The 19,390-nt window shown below is 51.7% G+C and overlaps 1 protein-coding gene and 1 long non-coding RNA gene across 4 annotated transcripts in view; one reads left to right on the top strand and one right to left on the bottom strand.

The window, feature by feature from the left end:
- ryk (receptor like tyrosine kinase) overlaps positions 1-19,390 on the bottom strand; it is a 57,257-nt gene that overhangs the window by 27,420 nt on the left and 10,447 nt on the right. For both annotated transcript variants that reach the window (XM_035413505.1, XM_035413506.1), the window contains exons 2-7: positions 8,290-8,411; positions 7,790-7,889; positions 5,617-5,748; positions 4,032-4,094; positions 2,143-2,287; positions 1,217-1,317 (exon numbers count right to left, since the gene is read on the bottom strand). In XM_035413505.1, coding sequence (XP_035269396.1) covers positions 1,217-1,317; positions 2,143-2,287; positions 4,032-4,094; positions 5,617-5,748; positions 7,790-7,889; positions 8,290-8,411 — 663 coding nt within the window. The remainder of the gene's footprint in view (positions 1-1,216; positions 1,318-2,142; positions 2,288-4,031; positions 4,095-5,616; positions 5,749-7,789; positions 7,890-8,289; positions 8,412-19,390) is intronic.
- Positions 6,218-6,910, top strand: LOC118225316. 2 transcript variants are annotated; one of them, XR_004764803.1, is made up of 3 exons: positions 6,218-6,229; positions 6,617-6,660; positions 6,811-6,910. It is a non-coding gene; the product is annotated as an uncharacterized LOC118225316 (long non-coding RNA). The 2 variants fall into 2 exon arrangements; XR_004764802.1 differs by lacking the exon at positions 6,218-6,229 and adding an exon at positions 6,279-6,289.

Genomic DNA, 19,390 nt, shown 5'->3' with positions numbered 1-19,390 from the left:
ACAAGAGAAGGGCTGGGGCCCTCGGCCTCTCACGAAGAGCCATTCTTTCTCCGCCAGCCATCTTGCGTGCAGCGGCCAGAGAGCACATTCACACCGGTTCAGTGTAGGAATGATTAAGCCTCATAAAGGCTGGAAAATTATGTAATGAAATCTGGTGTAATGTTACAAATCTTCCAGATGTTTTTGAGCATTCGTCAAGCTTAGTCTACACGTGTCCGGCATCGACAGCTCAACAGCGAGAGGACATCCAACAACCGGGCCTCGCCACTACCAGCACAAAAGCGCTTCTCAGCGTTTCATTGTAACGGTGGTGACTGGCTGTGAGTGGGAAACGTACTAAAAAATCTGAAAGTGAAATGAACACGAGAAACCCCGAAGAAAATCTGTTGAACTTCCTGAGAGCTGAACTAAGGCCGTGCTATTTTTCGCTCGAGTTCAGCTCCAGGGAGAGGCTTTGAAGGAGGCTAAATTTTCCCTCTCGTCGGCTCTACAGGAAGGACAATGGGGCCGAGTTCAACAAGAGAGAATTTTCAGCTATTTATCACGAGCTTCTGATTTGAGTCTAGCCAATTAGATTGCTTACGATCGATTATCTCGTACGGCAAATGAATGTGTGCTCAGCGGCGGGGGGGGGGGGGGGGGGGGGCACGAGAAGCCAGACGTGTGACTGGTTGACTGGCCACGCATTCGTTCCAGGGCCAGTGTGGGGGGGGGGGGGGGGGGGGGGGGGAGGCATAGCGATATCAACCAGAGGTTTGAGAGATTTAACACAGACTGTGCATTTCAGACCCTGATAGAGTACACGCCACACAGAGAGGCAGAGAAACTCCGACACAGCCTCCCTCTACGGGCTCGGCTGCAAAGGCGGCAGCTCGTCCCTTTACAAGGCCGAGCAAGCCGCACAGGCGATTTACAACCTGAGGCTTGTTCGCGTTTACCACACGCACACACACACACACACAGACACACAGACACACAGACACACAGACACACACACACACACACACACACACAGACAAACGTGAGCGGACAGCGTGTAAACCCATCAGTGCTGATGTCACCGCAGGAGCCGCAAGGGAAAAGGAGGGTACAGACCGACTGACGCGGCCAGTATTTTAAAAGGATGGGGGGGGGGGGGTGGTTTCTCGCACACATTTTTTAAGTGAGAGGGCGGCGCCACCGGTGGAGTGCGTGTGGGTCACTCGGCGCTCCTTACTGGTGACGGGGGTGGCGTTGTTGGGCGTGTCCGCCCTCAGGTACTGCGTGATCTGGGTGGACGGCTGAGACAGGCCCTGGGAGCTCTCGCTGTCACTCACGCTGAAAGACAAGTGGGTGGGGGTGGGGGTGGGGTGGGGGGGGGGTCGGGGAGAGAAGGAGGAGCCGGTGAGGTCGTTCGTGTGCACAGCGACTCCCAACGCACCCACGCTGTGCAGACAGCTCAGCACCCCACCCGCTCTTCCGTAAACAGCCTCCCCCTTACATAAATGGAGCAATCAGATCTGTGCGTCCACGAGGAGGACGGCCCCGCCTCGTCACGAGTGCTTGGAGAGCAGATTGTCTGAGGGCCGATGACACGGTCGGACAATGCAGCCTCACAGAAACGCAAACACGGCCGTCTGTGTCGGAGCCTCCGTCTACGGATTAGTGGGAAAATCCCATTACACGCCATGTCTAAATAATGGGATCTCTGTTAAAGTCCCCTGGTGGACATCCCCGTTCTCTAATCTAATGAGCATGCTCAGTGATCACCATTGGTGCCTGCCCATTTCATTTCCCCTCAAACGTTACATTAGGAAAAAAAAAAAAAAATTCCTGAAGACTAGTGTGAAGGCCTTCCTTGTTTTCTGAGATAACATTCAGAGGATTTGATAGTTGTGGGCCTCTCTGGAAAATGATAACAGGGCACTTATAGAATTTAATCTCCAATAGGAAAAAAAATAAATGTTTCTGACATGCATGAAAAAATAATTTTACGATGAAGCTAAATCAAATTCTTGCCACATTTCTTAGACCTCGAGCAAAATCTAGAGCGTCTCGCAGGGGTCAGTGGGTATCTGGGAGGGGTTCGGCGAAACGTGCCGCTTGACACCCCGCAGATCGGCGTTCGGGCTGCGGCGCCCAGGTTGCCGCGGCGACGCTCACCTGTCGTCCATCTCCACCCTCTTCATGCTGTGCAGGTGGAGCACCGCCAGGACGATGGCCACGAGGAAGATGACGGCGCAGCACACCCCCACGCTGATGTAGAAGACCCGGGTGGAGGTGGTGGGGGCCGCGTTCACGCTCTCAACTGCCGGGGGGGGGGGGGGGGGGGGAGAAGAAACGTGTCACAGGCAGCACACACGAGTGAAAACAGCCAAATGAAGGGATGTAGCTATTTCCATGAGAGTAAATGACAAGTTACAGTAAAGTGGACAGTCAAGTGTGTGTGAAATTTAATTTCGCTGTAATCCCAACATAATAAACATACACCCACAGGATTTCTAATAAGAGGGACTGGGAAGCCCAGACTCAAGATCTACAGGGCTTTTCCCCAGCTTTAGACCTAACCACTTAAGTAAAGTCACTTGGTTCGGAAGACCGCTCCCCTAGGTTCCCATATACAGCTCCTAATTGAAAAAATACACCCAGAATCCCCTAAGGATCAGGGTCTCATCTCGTCCTCTAAAACAGACGAGGCCCGGCGTGGTCATGCGCGAACACATACCGCTGCGGCTTGGTTCACACCAATTAGGGCGGACAAGAAACCAGCAGAAAGGAAAAGTCAAGGTCATTTTTTGCCATTTGGGCTCAATATTCTATAAACCAGGGAGCGAGGGAGGAGTGCATTCATCACATTCGGGGAGGGGGCATTAGTCACATGCAATCTTTAACCCTTTGAAGAGTAGGTTTTTTGGATCATTTTTTACATGCCAGTGTTCAAGAACTCCATTGCTTTCAATGACCAGTAGTGATTCTCACATCAGCATTAGAATGTTCAGTTAAGAACATTCTAATAACATGTGTGTGATCTCACACCTTAAAGGGTTAATGGGCTCTCCGCAGGCTAAGGTAGGCTTAGCATTCCCAAGGGAAGGGGGATGACGGGAGGGCGAAGGACGGTGTGAAAGCACCCCCTCCCCCACAATGCCTGAGAGAGAAGTCATACGGGCCGCCCATGCCCCGCAGGCCCAGGGATATGTTTCTGAAAGCTTAATGGGAGGCTGTGGTTCACGCAGCCCACCCAAGTGTACAGTGAACCATGGCAGAAAAATAAGCTAGGGGCTCCGACACGCCACCATTACGGCTCAAAAAAAAATATGGCCGACTCGCTCCCGACTCCGGCGCGAGCGTTGCGATGCCTTAGCGCTTCGCTCCAGAAAGCCGTCCCGACTGCCAGAGCTCGATCCAATCTGGCGCCGCGGGAAACGCGGGCCTCTCCGGAGCCGGGGCAATGAGCGAGCGCCCCAGAGACCCGCCGGGCCCCGGGCTCGCCGCGGCGAGTCGGCCAGAGAGAGGCCCGAGCGGAGCAGGGCGTCGACGCTCCGCTGTCAGAGCGCTCTGCGATCGGCTCGGCTCCTCTGTCCGCACGCGTTCCGCAGCGTGGCACGCCCGCCGCTCCTCCGCTTCATTAAAACTGCGTCCCGTGCCTTCGATCCCGTGCTCAGAACCAGCGTTACACGCTGACCTCATGCGAGGAGGCTCAGGAACCGAGGCGGAAAATCCAGGTGCAGAAAGTAAAGTCCTCCCCAGCTTTTCCGTCCAACCACCTGGATTAGCACAAGTCTTTAGCTGGGAGGCAGAGCTAATCAGTGAAACCAGCTGGCTGAGTTCACGGGTGGAAGGAACACATGGCAGGACTTTCTGACCCCTGGACTGTCCAGCTCAGCTGTGAGACCGAGCAGCGGAAAGAGACCGAGCAAAGGAAAGAGACCGGGCAGAGGGAAGAGACCGAGCCGAAAGGCTCGACGTGTCGCGGGTATGGCGGCAGACACCGAGGGATGGAGGCCCGGGCCTACGCTCGGCCTGGGACGACGGGGGCCCTACAGACTTACACATGGGCCTGTTCAGGGTCTTGTTGGGGAACGCCGGGACCTTGGGATCCGGTTGCTCAAGTCCTGCAACACAAATATCCGAGGGGGGGTGGGGGGGGGGGGTGGGGGAAGAGGAGGAAGGGTCAGAAAATGGGCTCCGGGGACACATCATGCTATTCCAACAGAGATCTGGGGTAAGTGCTTTCTACAAAACGGCAGGCTTTTCATAACAACATTCCGGAAGGATCCACGCTCAACATTTTCAGCTAAAGCGAGGCTAAACGATTTTCACGTAGTGCCTTCGCCTGAGAAAAGGTTTATGCTGATGTGGCCTTGTAGACCAAATTACAGCACCACCTGTGTGCGAGTTAATTAGTGTGGAACTGCCAATCAGAGCCTCCATTTTCAGGAAGGCTATTAATGTTTCCAGTGAAATTAAATTAAAAAAAACCAAACAGAAATTAAATAAAACATTTTCTAAGATTCAGACACCAAAACTACTGACATTTAAGCAGGGTGGAGGACCGCAACGATGCACTTAGAGAGGTTATCAGCAACTCAAAGATGGCCCTAATCAAGCAACTTCAGGCAGTGGGATCAGATTTGCAGCAAACAACCATCTGCAGAAGAAACGCAATTCAAGGGCCACTCGTCGGGCCCTGAAACAGTTCCCCGACGCATAGTAAATTGTAAATAACGGTGGCCTCACCAGCAGCTCGGACCTCACAAACTGCCGTGAATTTAATGCCATGTCAGATGATAATGAGTGCTTTTTTCAAGCGGCTAATTTGGCTTGTGCACTCAAAGCTAGGCGGCGGAGTTTTAGTCTGTTTCCTGCTCGGAGCATGTGACACAGACAGCATCGGGGCCCTTATAATTATCTCCTCAGGGTTGAAAACAGCGACAGCTGAAGACAAATGGCGCTTCATTTCCTCCTGTATCCCTTTCATAATGCTCAAACTGCCAAGGGGGTTTCACTGCACTGAGTATTTAACAGGCTTTTCATTAACAGGCAACAGGGTGTGCAGACAATGCACTCACACACACACACGCACACATGCACTCACACACACACACACCATTTCTGTCTTATTCTCGGAGTACAGTGAATAATGTTCCGTTTCAACACAAAGGAACGCTTTGACCTCCGCAGATGTATTACACATGGACATGTTAAAAATATCCTGTTCCCAGATGGTGGCATAAAACAGCTTTTAATCAACTAACAAATCCAGCCAACGTCTGCATTAATAATTGCAAGCGCCTTTTCGGCAGAAGGGTGTGGGTCTAACAAGGGCCATGCTTCTCCCCCGTCTGGCCCCATATACGAAGCAGGAAAACCCTCTCTACTATGTTCCATCACTGTAGTTGAAGCATTTTCTGGAACATTCTTGCCATGGTGGCTTCAAGCGGTCACATGTCCATGTTAATACACATATCCCTGCGTCTGAGGAAACACGCTCTGCACAGATTCACTGCTCTACATATTCTTCAGATGGGACGGTAGGACATGCAGGGAAAGGCATCTGCCCATCCAGGTAATATAAGGTCGGTGAATCCATGTAGAAAAGATTCTTGCTTCTGCTTTTCCCTGCAGGGGTCTTACGTTTGTAGCACGTTTTCCTCCTCTTGAAGTTAAGGACTGTGAAATTGTTGGCGTGGATGGTCAGGTTGAGTTGCATCGTCACAATGACCTCGGCGTCCATTTTTCCGGAACAGAAGAGATCCACTTGGAACACTGCACACAGACAGGAGGAGAGAAGGCTTCCCGTTAAGTGGGGAGTTTTGAATCCAACTAAGCAATATATGCAGCAATGCCACAGAAGCTACAAGCTACATTTTATCAACCACCAGCCGCAAGCAGGTTTAAAATGGCTATGTGGACATAATGTCTCCACCCACAAATGCACCACAACGACCACGCTACGAACACAAGGGAATTACACAAGGTTTCATGAGTGAGGCTGGTTTGAGCTGAGGTTTAATGAGTGAGGCTGATTTGAGCTGAGGTCTAATGAGTGATGTTGGTTTGAGCTGAGGTTTAATGAGTGAGGCCGGTTTGAGCTGAAGTCACATGGGTGAGTCTGGTTTGAGCTGAGGTCTAATGAGTGATGTTGGTTTGAGCGGAGGTTTAATGAGTGATGTTGGTTTGAGCTGAGGTCTAATGAGTGAGGCTGGTTTGAGCTGAGGTTTAATGAGTGAGGCTGGTTTGAGCTGAGGTTTAATGAGTGATGTTGCTTTGAGCGGAGGTTTAATGAGTGATGTTGGTTTGAGCTGAGGTCTAATGAGTGAGGCTGGTTTGAGCTGAGGTTTAATGAGTGATGTTGGTTTGAGCTGAGGTTTAATGAGTGAGGCTGGTTGAGCTGAGGTTTAATGAGTGAGGCTGGTTTGAGCTGAGGTTTAATGAGTGAGGCTGGTTTGAGCTGAGGTTTAATGAGTGAGCCTGGTTGAGCTGAGGTTTAATGAGTGAGGCTGGTTTGAGCTGAGGTTTAATGAGTGAGGCTGGTTTGAGCTGAGGTTTAATGAGTGAGCCTGGTTGAGCTGAGGTTTAATGAGTGAGGCCGGTTTGAGCTGAGGTTTAATGAGTGAGGCTGGTTACGGTTGAGGTTTAATGAGTGAGGCTGGTTTGAGCTGAGGTTTAATGAGTGAGGTTGCTTTGAGCTGAGGTTTAATGAGTGATGTTGCTTTGAGCGGAGGTCTAATGAGTGATGTTGGTTTGAGCGGAGGTTTAATGAGTGATGTTGGTTTGAGCTGAGGTTTAATGAGTGATGTTGGTTTGAGCTGAGGTCTAATGAGTGAGGCTGGTTTGAGCTGAGGTTTAATGAGTGAGGCTGGTTTGAGCTGAGGTTTAATGAGTGAGGCTGGTTACGGTTGAGGTTTAATGAGTGAGGCTGGTTTGAGCTGAGGTTTAATGAGTGATGTTGGTTAGGGCAGAGGTTTAATGAGTGATGTTGGTTTGAGCTGAGGTTTAATGAGTGATGTTGGTTTGAGCTGAGGTTTAATGAGTGAGGCTGGTTTGAGCTGAGGTTTAATGAGTGAGGCTGGTTTGAGTTGAGGTTTAATGAGTGAGGCTGGTTTGAGCTGAGGTTTAATGAGTGATGTTGGTTAGGGCAGAGGTTTAATGAGTGATGTTGGTTTGAGCTGAGGTTTAATGAGTGATGTTGGTTTGAGCTGAGGTTTAATGAGTGAGGCTGGTTTGAGCTGAGGTTTAATGAGTGAGGCTGGTTTGAGCTGAGGTTTAATGAGTGAGGCTGGTTACGGTTGAGGTTTAATGAGTGAGGCTGGTTAGGGCTGAGGTTTAATGAGTGAGGCTGGTTTGAGCTGAGGTTTAATGAGTGAGGCCGGTTTGAGCTGAGGTTTAATGAGTGAGGCTGGTTTGAGCTGAGGTTTAATGAGTGAGGCCGGTTTGAGCTGAGGTTTAATGAGTGAGGCTGGTTTGAGCTGAGGTTTAATGAGTGAGCCTGGTTGAGCTGAGGTTTAATGAGTGATGTTGGTTTGAGCTGAGGTTTAATGAGTGAGGCTGGTTTGAGCTGAGGTTTAATGAGTGAGGCTGGTTTGAGCTGAGGTTTAATGAGTGAGGCTGGTTTGAGCTGAGGTTTAATGAGTGAGGCTGGTTTGAGTTGAGGTTTAATGAGTGAGGCTGGTTTGAGCTGAGGTTTAATGAGTGATGTTGGTTTGAGCTGAGGTTTAATGAGTGATGTTGGTTTGAGCTGAAGTCACACGGGTGAGTCGGGTTTGAAATGGGCAGGGGAGCATGGAAAGGTGTAGGACCGGCAGACCTGAACGGCTCCGGGGCACCTCCCCCTGAGCTGGTACGCTGCTCTTGGGCAGGCTCATAGCGGCAGGGTTATCCACCTGGAAGCCCAGCTTGTAGTCCACCTGTACCAGATGGGGAAGAGAGAGATAAACCTTACTGACAAGACATTCCATCCCCTGAAACACAAATTCTACTCAGAACCCTTTCACAGACACCTTTCAAATTCCAGCTCACAAATTTCTTATGTATCGCTTAGGTACGAAACGAGGGGTGACGTTCGGTTACACATTAGCTAATTGCTATCCATTTACTGCTAGCAAGATGCATGATGGGCATTCAGTTTTCATTCCGACCAATCTGTTCATTAAGGCTGTTGAAAGCATTGAAGTTCCAAAATGTCATAATGCAGTTTTGGCTCAGTACACTTTGCCTTGCACAGCCGTTAGATCAACATAAGCAACGGTCAGCATCACTACTGGGGGGGGGGGTCTCTTATTGTTCTTATTGTCATGGAAACCTCACCTTTTTCTTGGAGTGCCAGGTGAAATGCAGGCTGTTGGTATCGATGGGCACGGGCATAATGAAGGACAGGGCGTAGTGACTGACCACGTCGTCCCTCACGTAGTACAGCTCAGCGTCCTGACCTGAGGAAACGGGAGAGAAGAGTCTGCTCAAAGCTGAAGGGGGGGGGGGGGCACGGTGGCGTCCGCCGTTCGGTAAACTCCCCTGTTCTTCTGCCCGTCAAACATTTTTTGTGGTGAAATGACACGCAGTCCGGAACAGGCAGCCTCCGGCTCACAGGGCCGCTGGGCTTCTTATGAAAACATCACCAGCACCAGCTTAATGCTTTACCCAGATGCTGCGAACGCAACGGACAACACAAGTGGACAAAAACACTGTAAATCACACAGCTCATGTGAAATAAGAATCGCAATGCATTCAAAGTGAAAGGTTCCCACCGGTGCACTCTGTAGCCTGATAATCATAATTGGGGCCAGCCACACTGAATGAGGATGACTCTTAAAATGAAGAAGGAAGAAGCAAATCTTCTGGATTTCACTGCAGTCTACCTGCTGAATTGTCGAGTGAAATTCTTAAAACACAATGTTAATTTCCAAACAGAAAAGAACCTTGGGTGAGAGTAGGACTGATAGAGAATTGGGGAGGCTTTTCCAAGAACTTTAGCATGCCCACAACAACTAAAACTGATTTCCTTTTTATACCAATGCATTCAGGAGGCAGAAAACTGTTGACTAAACTTGAATAATTATCCCCCTGCAAATTTTTGTCATAAATGAAGAGAGTGAAGGAAACCACCTTTCCCCCAGAGAATGTTTATATTAAAGGGTCTTCATCCTTCTGAACTGCGCACATAAAACACAGCTGCTCTAAGACAGCGCCGCCTCATTTTTTACTTTTTTTAACAACACAACCAAAAAAAAAAGTAGAAACTCGGGAGGAGAAGTGAAGCGGTTCTTTCAGCTAAATTCCTCTCACACGCTCGGGCTTTAAAGGCTTTTAAGGAGCCGGCCGCAGACGCCTGGCGTTTGAGCAAAGGTGCGCTAATCCCACAGAGGAGACGCCTAGAGGAGCGGGAATTATGGGGGGGGGGAGGCGGGGGGGGGAGGGGAATCCAAGTCGAGACGCCGCAGAGACATCTCCGCGAACGCTGGAGACGGACGCGGCTCGTGTGCGCTAACCTGACTGATACCTAAACCCGGCGCCCCTGCCTGGCCCGGGGGGGGTCTCCCGTCAGTCGGCAGGTCTCGGGCAGGCTCAGCGGAGCCCGTCTCCCCGGCTCAGGGGATCGAGTTCAAAGCAGCGGGAGGAAAACGCGCGGAGGCCGAGGGCGCCCAGACGGCAGTCAGCGTCAGGACGCCTCTCAGCGTCAGGGCCGCAGAGCGAGAGCGTCCAGCACATTTCTGAGCGCTGAGCGCGTTCGCGAAGCCGTCGGGGGGGAGGCTGAGCTCGGCTGCGAGCGAGAGGCCGGGAAAGAGAGAGAGAGGCACAACAGGCAGCTACAGACTGCACTGTACTGCAGTAGGACAGAGAGCAGACTTCTGCAGCCCACCAGTGCACAGACCCGTTAAAGATAAAGCGAAGGGGGGGGGGGGTCTCCCAAACCACTCACGCATGAACAGCAGCAGAAAAAATCCCGCTGCAGTGAACTGTTCCCACCTTTGTCCGATCTCTCGTCAAAGACACTCATTTCTTGTAGGTGGGGGGGTGTTGTGGGGGACCTTCGGAAGCTCCACCCTATGGCTGGATGTGACGGGCCCATTCACACCGTAATGCTGGCAGGAGAGGACGGCAGAAACCCCAGGGAAGAACGCGGCTAATTAAGCTAATTGGGGAGCCGCCATTCCAGGCTCCAGGCCATGGGGCTAAGTGCTGAACTTGGGGGAGGTGGAGGTGGTGGGGGCATAAACCCCAAGCCACTACCCTTACGCCCCCCCTCCCCCCCCCCCACCCCCTGTAATCACTTCTGCTGTTGAGCAACAGAACAGGCCAAGGCCTCAGTCCTCTATAAGGGCAAAAAAAGGCAGCTTCAAACCAGCGGGGCATTTAAGATCCGCATCGCACCGCCTTATCTACACATTTCTTTGGCACTGCCCGAGCCCCCCGGCCACAGAGGTGGCATTGTGCTAGGGGCGGGGCGAAGCCGAGGGCTCCGGCCTATCGGACGCGCCAGGGAGAACGTGCCCGTGCCAACCCCGGGCGCTGAGGTAATTAAAGACCCGCGCCGCTCTCCCTTTGTGTGCGCCTCCTCGCTAATTAAGAGGCGAACGGGCAGAGGAAGGAGACGTTATAGCGAGGCCGATTTAGTCAGGGAGTGGGGGGGGGGGGGGGGGGGGTCCCCCTGTTGGCTCCGGGGTACAGGGAGGGCCTGTCGCTCGCCTCGCCGACCCCAGAACAAGCCACACCCACATCGGACAGCGCGGCGCTGAAACGCACTCGAGGGCCTGCGCTCAGCCACCGCGGCTCTCCTCACACGCGACACATACCGCCGTTTCTCTGGGCCATGAGGTCATGCATTATGACGCTCAAAAGGACCGACAGGCTGAAAAGTGTGTGGGTGTCTGTGGGGAGGTGGGGGGGGAGGGTTTATAAAATGTACCTCGGAGCTACAGAAGCGCACCACATTAGAGGACGGTTTCGCATTTTACGACCTCGTCAAAACGCAGCGCTGAAACACCGCTGCCGTTTGGGTTGGACGGCCCGGCCCCTGTGGAATTTGGGGTTTTACTGGCGCTCTGTACTTTGAAAGAAGAGAAAATCTGCAACTCGGAAATTTTTGTTATTAAAACTACAACAGGAAAGCAAAGCAGGTCACATGCGAAATGCCAGTAGAAACAGTTCCTCTAATGCAGGGGTGTCCAGTCTTATCCAAAAAAAGACCAGTGCGGATGCAGGTTCTTGTTTCAGACCAGCACAAAGACACCTGATTGTATTGATCGAGATCTTATTGAAGACCGTGAATATTTCATTACCTGAATCAGGTGCAGATCTGGGTTAAGACAAAAACATGCCTCTGGGCTGTCCTCTCGTATAAGAATGGACACCCCTGCTCTAATGTCCCCCCCCTCCCCCCCGGTTCTTTGTCTCTCGGCTTTTTACGGACCGCGGCACGTAGGTGGCGACCTGCGTGGGGGGGCAAAGAGGAAAAGATGAGCCCGTAAACGGCAAAGATCCCTCAGCCGTAGGCTCCGACGTAAACGGGAGGGATCTCACTCAGCGCTCTGCACTCCGCACTTCGGCCTGGCGTCAGCGCTGAGGGCAAGCAAAGCGGTCCCTGGAGGTGTGGGATCGCATTCCGTTCTTCGGAGAGGAGAGGAGAGGAGGGGGGGGAAATGAAGAGCCAGCCAGGTGATTTAGTGTTACAGGTAGAACAAAAGCCCCTCTGTGCTCCAAAGCTCCAGCCTCAATCCCTGTCTGGGGCACCAAAACACGCAGAATGCAACAGGAGCCACAGCAGCAATCATCAGAGGTAGGGGGGGAAACACTATTCGGAATTCCTCCGACTGAATTCTAAAAATGTAGCTGCTCTAGTGATTGCGGCAAAGTCTGATAACTGCCAAAGTCCTTTTTTCATGGAATGTGCTTTGGTACATCTTATCGAGAAACCGGACTAACAACATGCAAGTGTGTGGAGGAGATTCATCTCAGTTCATTTTTTCCCCCTAATAAACAAGTTATGGGTTCAGGATGTGATGGAAAATGACTACCAATGGATTTTCCACGCGAGGCCTAATTACAGATGGCAAAGATGTGGCGAGGTAGCCTACTTCATAACACACCTCTGCCTTTCATTAAGCACTCAAAGGGCTGTTCATTTGGAATAAGATCAGAGGACGTGATCTGACACATCCTCCCAACACCAGATGAGACTTATCACTAGGCTCACTCTGGCCTCGGACATCCTGTGCTTCAGGAATGTCGTTCGAGAATAGCATTTCTGACAAGGGATTCCCCGTCGGCCTCAAAGAGAAACCTGTATGCCACCATAACGCGCAAGTACTCTGAACAGAGCGAGCTGATTACTCACACGGAGCTAACAAAATCCTTCAACCCATCAAAGCAGGATACATCTGATGCCAATGAGGAAAGTTGCGATGAAAGCCATGGAAGTAACGGAAGATCAGTTTTTCATTAAAGACTGTGCGAAGCGGGGGTTTCGGTCGACCGGCCGCTTTGTCACAGATCAGCTCCGCGGGCCCGGAGCCATTTCCACAACGTTTCCCTTCCGGAAGCGAGGGGTGAACCGGGACCAGCTTCTATCACAACCAAGACTCGCATTATGAAACTCTCATTATCGAAGTTCTCGAGGGGCAAAACGGAAACAGGAAGCATTTTTGAGCAAACGAGCAGTGGCAACAGCATGCTACGCCCCTGGCTGTCCGCAGAGCACCGCATGCATCGCGCGCTGAAGGCATTTCCTGAGCGTGGCGGCTCTTTCTCCGCAGAAAGCCAAAAGAACGCGGCGTCCACGCCGGGTCCGGACGTCCTGACTGACAGACTGACAGGGCACGTTTTTACCCCCCTTTTTAAATCTCAGCCGTGCCCGTTCAGCCCGTTCAGGGCCGAGCGGAGTCGCTGCGTTGCCTGGCACAGTGCCGCCCCGCGTGAAGGGCGTTGGTCCGGCGAGGTCGCCATCTGCGCAGATGTCCTGGAAGGCAATCAGCCTAATGCCAAACAGGTGTGCTGGGGGGGGGGGGGGGGGGGGAGGGTGGATCAATACCGGTGGGCTGGGTTGGGCGACGTAAAACACTTTCAGATGTGACTCCGCGTCGGGGCCCTCTCTCCGCTCTGTTGACATAAACTGCCCGGCACAGCCGCCCAGTATTCCTGCGGCAGTGGAATAACAGTGATGTCGTGACCCACTCCGCCAAAGTTACAGACGGCTCTCGGCGTCTCCAAATATAATTAGCTTCTGGCCCACGCTTTCTCACAGCGGAGAAGTGAGCTCCCGCAGCTCGCGCGGACCGCCTTCAGGGTTTGCGGCAGCATGCGCCGCAATAGCACGGAATGACAGCCAAATGAGCTTTGGCTAAAGTAGCCGTCCAATAGAAGGCTCGTAATAAATCAGTGAAACCACACAAGCTGCGTCGCGTTGCTACTAGCCCGGGTTCTTCCTTCTGAATCGTCATCCGTCATTTTATGACATTTCCTACTCTCGTTAAATCATTCGACCTTATTAAATGCTTTAGAGGATGCTCTTAAAGAACTGTGAACATCTCATGACATAATAGCAATGATGTCATGAACGTCATTAAATGACATCACTGCAGTGATTGATCTTGCGCTTCAGAGACCCCTGGGGGGGAGGGAAAGGTTTGAGCGAGCAGGGTAACATTTCAAAACGACTCACTGCCGGCCTCCCATCGGTGACGTCCATAAACACAGCGCTCGGTTTACTTAGCGACAAACAGGAACGCTGCAATTTCCCTTCGGCCGTTTCCAAAGGGCTTCACCTCCAGGAGAATAAGCGCCCCGTTTAGTCCCCGCACACTGCACCATTCTCTTCCGTGGTCCGGCTCGCGCTTTCACGGCCCTGCAGCCGGTCCGCACACGGAGTGGGTCGACAGGTTCCTCCCCGCAGCGTATCCCGCTGAGCCGCGCGCTACTGACCGCGACCGAATGCAGGCTACGCGCTCAAACCGTGCGCCGTAAATTAAGCAGACAGCAGACCTCTGCGCCTATGTCGCCAAATGTGAAATTTAGCAGTTTATAAAAAATCCAATACAAATTTGAATACAAAACTTTATTGTCCACAAATTTAAAATAAAAATTTTTTTATTTTTGCTTCACCATAAAAGTACAAAATACAGAATACAGGAAATATGTACTTTAAAAATAATAATAATAAAAAGAACACAGCTACTTGGATACGGACCTAAAAACTGTGCCAGAGCAGCAGAAAAAACACAGAGGGACACTACTCATTTAGGATCCTAATAGCGTTTGGGACAAAAGACTTCTTTGGGGGGAAAAAAAATATTCTTGTTTGCCCTTTGAAGCATATAATGTCTCCCTGATGGTAAAAGATCAAATTCACTTTGTAGTGAGTCATTCATAATTTTACTACTTTTACCCCTCAACAGCTCTTCACACATGCTGCTAAGCTGCTGCTGCTGTGGCTTCCCACTTGTTTTGGAAACTACACCAACTGCAATTATTCAAAAAACCGCAGCCGCAGTTCTGTTTTAGGCCACCGCTCGTGTGCCACATCAGCCGAAACAGGTGGGCCGTTGAGTGACAATCAAAGGAGACAACGAGGCGGATCGCCGCTTCGCCCCCTCCCCAGGCAGGCGAATCCTTCGCCCCTCGGCAAGAACGGCCAACGAGCCATTCGAAGCGGACCGAACCGCGGCTATGGGAATCTGGGCGAATGGAAAAAAAAAAAGGGAGAAAGAAAGAATGGGAGATGCTTCCAGGAAGAAGAAGAAAAAAAATAAAGGGAGCCACTGAAGGGAGGAAGGTCTTGGTCGAACGAACTTTGAGCTAACGCGCCGAGGCTGAGACAAAGGACGCGGGAGAAAGAGGCGTCCCTTCGAGCCGCACAATGCCCCTTTGAGTGGCAGCAGCCCTATCACTCAATGCCGAGCGGGTTTCGCCAGGGAGAGGTGATTTGCACTAATAATTATCCCTCCATTGTTGATGGGCTCCTATTCAAGAGTCCCGTTCTCCTTCCAGCTCTTTTTGAGAGGTTTTTCAACTCAAAGCACGCTTTTGAGGTAGGCTGGCAGCGACGGCATCATATATAATTAGCTTTTGTTTGTAATGTAAAAGGAAATTTAATCCGTGGGATTTCAGCATTCAGTATACGAGCTGTTTCAGGAACAATGAAATCAGACAATTTACAGTGATTCGCTGACGCCGTTCTCCAATATTATTGGAAACTGAATGTACAAATAAATAACAGAACGAGTTTGGAACAGCCATGAAGACTTGAATCAGTGCCCCGCTATTAAACTGTGCATATGGCGAGCCGCACTACATTAAATTATGTGATAAACGGCCACATTTTCTTTTATGCGCTCTTAAAAGACCCATTTGCTCCATTACTGTATTAACCTGCTGTAGTCATGGTAGTGCATTAGAAGCTGAAAATGTTCCTGCTCAATCTCATCTCAGTCTTCCTCTGGGTCCAAAAGTGTGGGCTGAGGCCAGGCTGCACAGGGCAGCTGAATACCACGCAACCAGCAGCCCCAGAAATCCCCAAGGAGTTCCAGAAACTGCAGGCCTCATCTGGGAAATGCTTATTTCTGCACCGAACACCCACCGCCCCCCCCCCCCCAACCTGGAAGGGGCAGACTTCACAGCTTGGGGGCCTGACTCCCCCCCTGGAACCAGTCGGTGTGGGGTATCCCAGCAGAGACTAAGAGGACTACCTTGACAAACCCGTTCCATCTAAGGGAGGCCTCAACAACACATTGTGTCCAAGGCAGAGAATATACACACAACCTAGTGTTACCTACATCTGCAGGTCTGGATTTGGAGAGTGAAACAGATCCTTAACCCTTTAAAGAGTAGGTTTATCTCAATGTTTTTTTTTTTTGTTTTTTTTAAAGTCTAGAAGTGTTCTAGAACTCCATTTCTTCCAATTACCAGTAGTGATCATTTCATCATTATTAGAATGTTCAGTTCACACTCAAACCGTATTTGTGATCTCACCCCTTAAATGGTTAAAATGCTTTGGTTTGCCTAATCGTTTGTGCTTGTAGGTTCAGTTTCACTCCGTCACAGAATGCAGCATTTATGGTGCCAAGCAGCGCGGAGAGAAGTATGATGCGTGAATGCCTGGCAGGGAGGAGGAATGGGGGCCGCCTTGCGCTCCGTTTCCACCGTGACAAATTTCTCTGGAGCAAACAGCTTGTTTTTACGGTGCTCCGTGACCTCCCTGGCCACTGATGGATCTTCCGCGGAGCATCACGCTGAAACAGGCCGGTCATTATGGAACACACTCCTCATCGGGAGCAGCACTTACAAAGTCACATGAAGGGCTGCTTTAGAGGAGAAATGACTTTTCCACAACGGTCTTCCCCTTTTTTTCCTCCCTCCTCTAGCAGATTGCACACAGGCAGACATCTGGTGGGACGCGCAAAGTCTGAGCCATAGGCCGCCTAAGGGAGGGAGCTGCCCCGTGGTTCTCCTCCCCGGGTTCCCTGGGCTATGCCCCCCCCCCGTCTGCAGAAGCCGAAGGCTCCGGCCTCCGGTGTCAGATGGTAGCCCCCTCTCCCACCCCCCTTCGGACCTGCCAATCACACAGCTTCCTGTCTCTTCCTAGAGGACGTCCGACTTGCAGGACCACTCTACCCCATGCTGGCTCCGGGGGCAGGGGACAGGAACCGTCAGTAGCTCCGCACGGGCTAGGGGGCGAGAGGGCACTGAAGGGCCATTTCACAGCAGCGGATTTATAAGCTGAAATGCAGGCCGCATGTGCGAAAGCAATCGCAGATGCGTGTACGCGCACACTTGGACACATGGACAAACACGAATGCCCCAACACACACTCAGGGTCATGTTGGAGGGTTTGGAGAATCTTCTCCCCAATCCCCTGGGGGGGCGGGGGGGGGGTTACTTTGGTAAAGCAATCAAAAGTGTGGCGGGAGAACCCCCGGACTGGGCTATCGTGCTTCACTGCTGGTTGCCAAGTGACCACTGCCTTTAACCAATCAGACTCTTCTCCTGGTCTTGCATTCTCTGTGCCTTGGCAGTGGGCACAGCCTCTGAGCGCTCCCTCTCACTGCAGCTGTCAAAGGGAAGGCCACCATCTGCAGGGAAGCCTTGTCCTCCCAGCCCTCTTTGGCAATGGCGGTTAATGACCTACGCGAATGGATTCACAGGAGAAAAAGAAAATCCATTTCCAGGCGTTTACCCCTCCCCCCCACTCCTCATTGGGATTTCGTGATTTTTGCTCATTTTGTTTTCTTTCCATTTCGACTGTGGGGAAGGCAGCCTTTTCGGCTGGCTCAATCCCGGGAATGTGCGTCCGGGAACTCTCGGCCTGACCTCCGGGAACTTTCCCAGCGAGTCAAAGCTCAATTCTAGGAGACGTTCACCCATATCTCTCCCTAGCCTCTCATCCAGGGTTTACATGGGAGCCTCTCTGGCCAGCGCACTAAAATTCCTGACGCGTGCCTCTGCTGCCTTGTGGGGGGGGGGGGGGGGGGAGGGAGCTCCAGGGTATAAGCAGTGCTCCCCTGTATTTGTGGCTGAAGGGTAACACTTTCGAGCGGAGTGTATTTCAGCATGCTGAGTCATGCGGACGCTAATGTTGAGGCCTGCGGGGTCAACACAAGCCATCAATAAAAGCAGGTCACGTCCTTAGCTCACTCCCATGGACTTACAGCTGATAGCACAGGGATGTACGCTAACATTCTCCCCCCAAGAGGCATGTGTGCTCCTAAGCTTAAAAATTTAGGAGCATACTAATGCATAAAAGACGTGCTCATAAATTATGCTTCCAGTGAGCACAAATCAACTTTCAGGAGCAAACGCTCCGAAAATGGGAACACAGCAGAGCCCTGTAGGGGTCCTCTCTCCGCTTCGGACGACAGCAACGGGCAACCATGCGGAGAGGATTCTGGCCGCCGCGTTCCGGCGCGGCCTCCGGCAACTCCGCGATGATGAATAAAACACTCCTCTATCCCGCCGCTCCGAGCGTTAGCATCTGGAGGATCGACAGCAGTGTTTAAAAAGTTCAAAACTTGCCAGCGCGTCAGTCGTTTTACTGTTAACTCGAATGAGCTGCGGGCGGTGCTGCCAAGAGCCCTCTTCCCCAATCACGTTATCTAGCCTCACTCATCAGACTGACCATGTCAGTTATGTCCACCCACATTCTAGATAGGTGATTGGCTAATAAACTAATGGTAAGTTATCTCTTCTGACAAACCATTACCGTGTACATGGGGCTCCAACTAGAGGTGCCGATGCAAGTTAACTCACTCCGGAACGAATCAGACTGCAGGAAAATCAATCTCACAAAACTGTAATCTGCCTTTATTTGAAAGAGGGACGGACTTGCTTTGGCAGGGGTTTCCCTTTTAACTGTGACATGGAGATTACGATTTTGAGTCTCACAGTCCACGAAAGACAACCGTTCCCTTGGTTCGTAAAAGTGCTTTTAACCTGGCGTTGGCCGGGGCTCAGGAGTCCGGTGTTAAAGTTGTCTGGGCTTGTGCCCTTGCAAATCAGCCTGAACTAGGCACAGACCTCCCTCCAGATTCACTGAAAATAGGAAAGTGTGCACTTTATTCACGGGGTCCGTTTCTCCTCTGGAAGGACGTTCCACTTAAGAGGCAGGGGCGCGAAACTGGGGTCAGGGGCTGCCCCCACCTCGAAGGAGGAGCGAACCTCCCAGGGAGAGAGTTAAAAACAGCTTTTCTGATGACAAGACCCCTCACTGCCGACCTCCTGCCACTGTCCCACGACATCCGCCGACAAGACGCCTCAGCTTCGACTCCCCGAAACTTCTCCGCATCCCGGACACCTTTCAGCAGCGAGCGCGAGGGGGGTCGCCAGTGGGCACGTGGAAAGGGTGCTGTGGTCAGGCTCAAGGTCGCTGGCGAGGCTCAAGGTCGAGAAAGGCGGGGTGCAGGTGAACGCCCAAAGAGCTCGGGAGGCGCGAGGGACGAGCAGACCATCAGACAGGCGCTCTTCATCAGCCCTGCCGCCTCTCCTGTCAGCCTTGTGCGTCATCCAGAGGTGGAAATCTCCAGGGCTGCTAGCTTCCAACAAGGAGCCGAGGCTCTCTCTCCCACACTAAATGCCTGCATTTCAGTTCCCTTCAGCTATTTGTCAATGTATCACCTCATTTCAGAAGGCCGTCCACTTTCTGTATTTTCCCACACAGCCCCAATTCATTACCGCCAGATTGGGTTTTTCTTTTTTTGTTTTTAAAGAGTCACGTCAGTTTTAATATCGGGCTGTTTTGTTTTCATTTTGGGTTGTGAGTGGAACTCACACGAGAGGGAATGGGCGGGAGGACTGACCGAAGGTCTGTTATGCGGCGGGAGACGGGGGGGGGAGTGAGCTTGTTTTCCGAAGGGCCAAACGCTAATAGACGGGTCAGCGCTGCCCGTTGAACAAACACACGGAGCAGCAGTCGAACGCAATTTAA

This window comes from Anguilla anguilla, chromosome 4 (genome assembly GCF_013347855.1).
Source record: "Anguilla anguilla isolate fAngAng1 chromosome 4, fAngAng1.pri, whole genome shotgun sequence".
NCBI classification, from domain to species: domain Eukaryota; kingdom Metazoa; phylum Chordata; class Actinopteri; order Anguilliformes; family Anguillidae; genus Anguilla; species Anguilla anguilla.
Note: the sequence above shows the minus strand (reverse complement) of the source record. Positions and strands in the feature narration are given on the sequence as shown.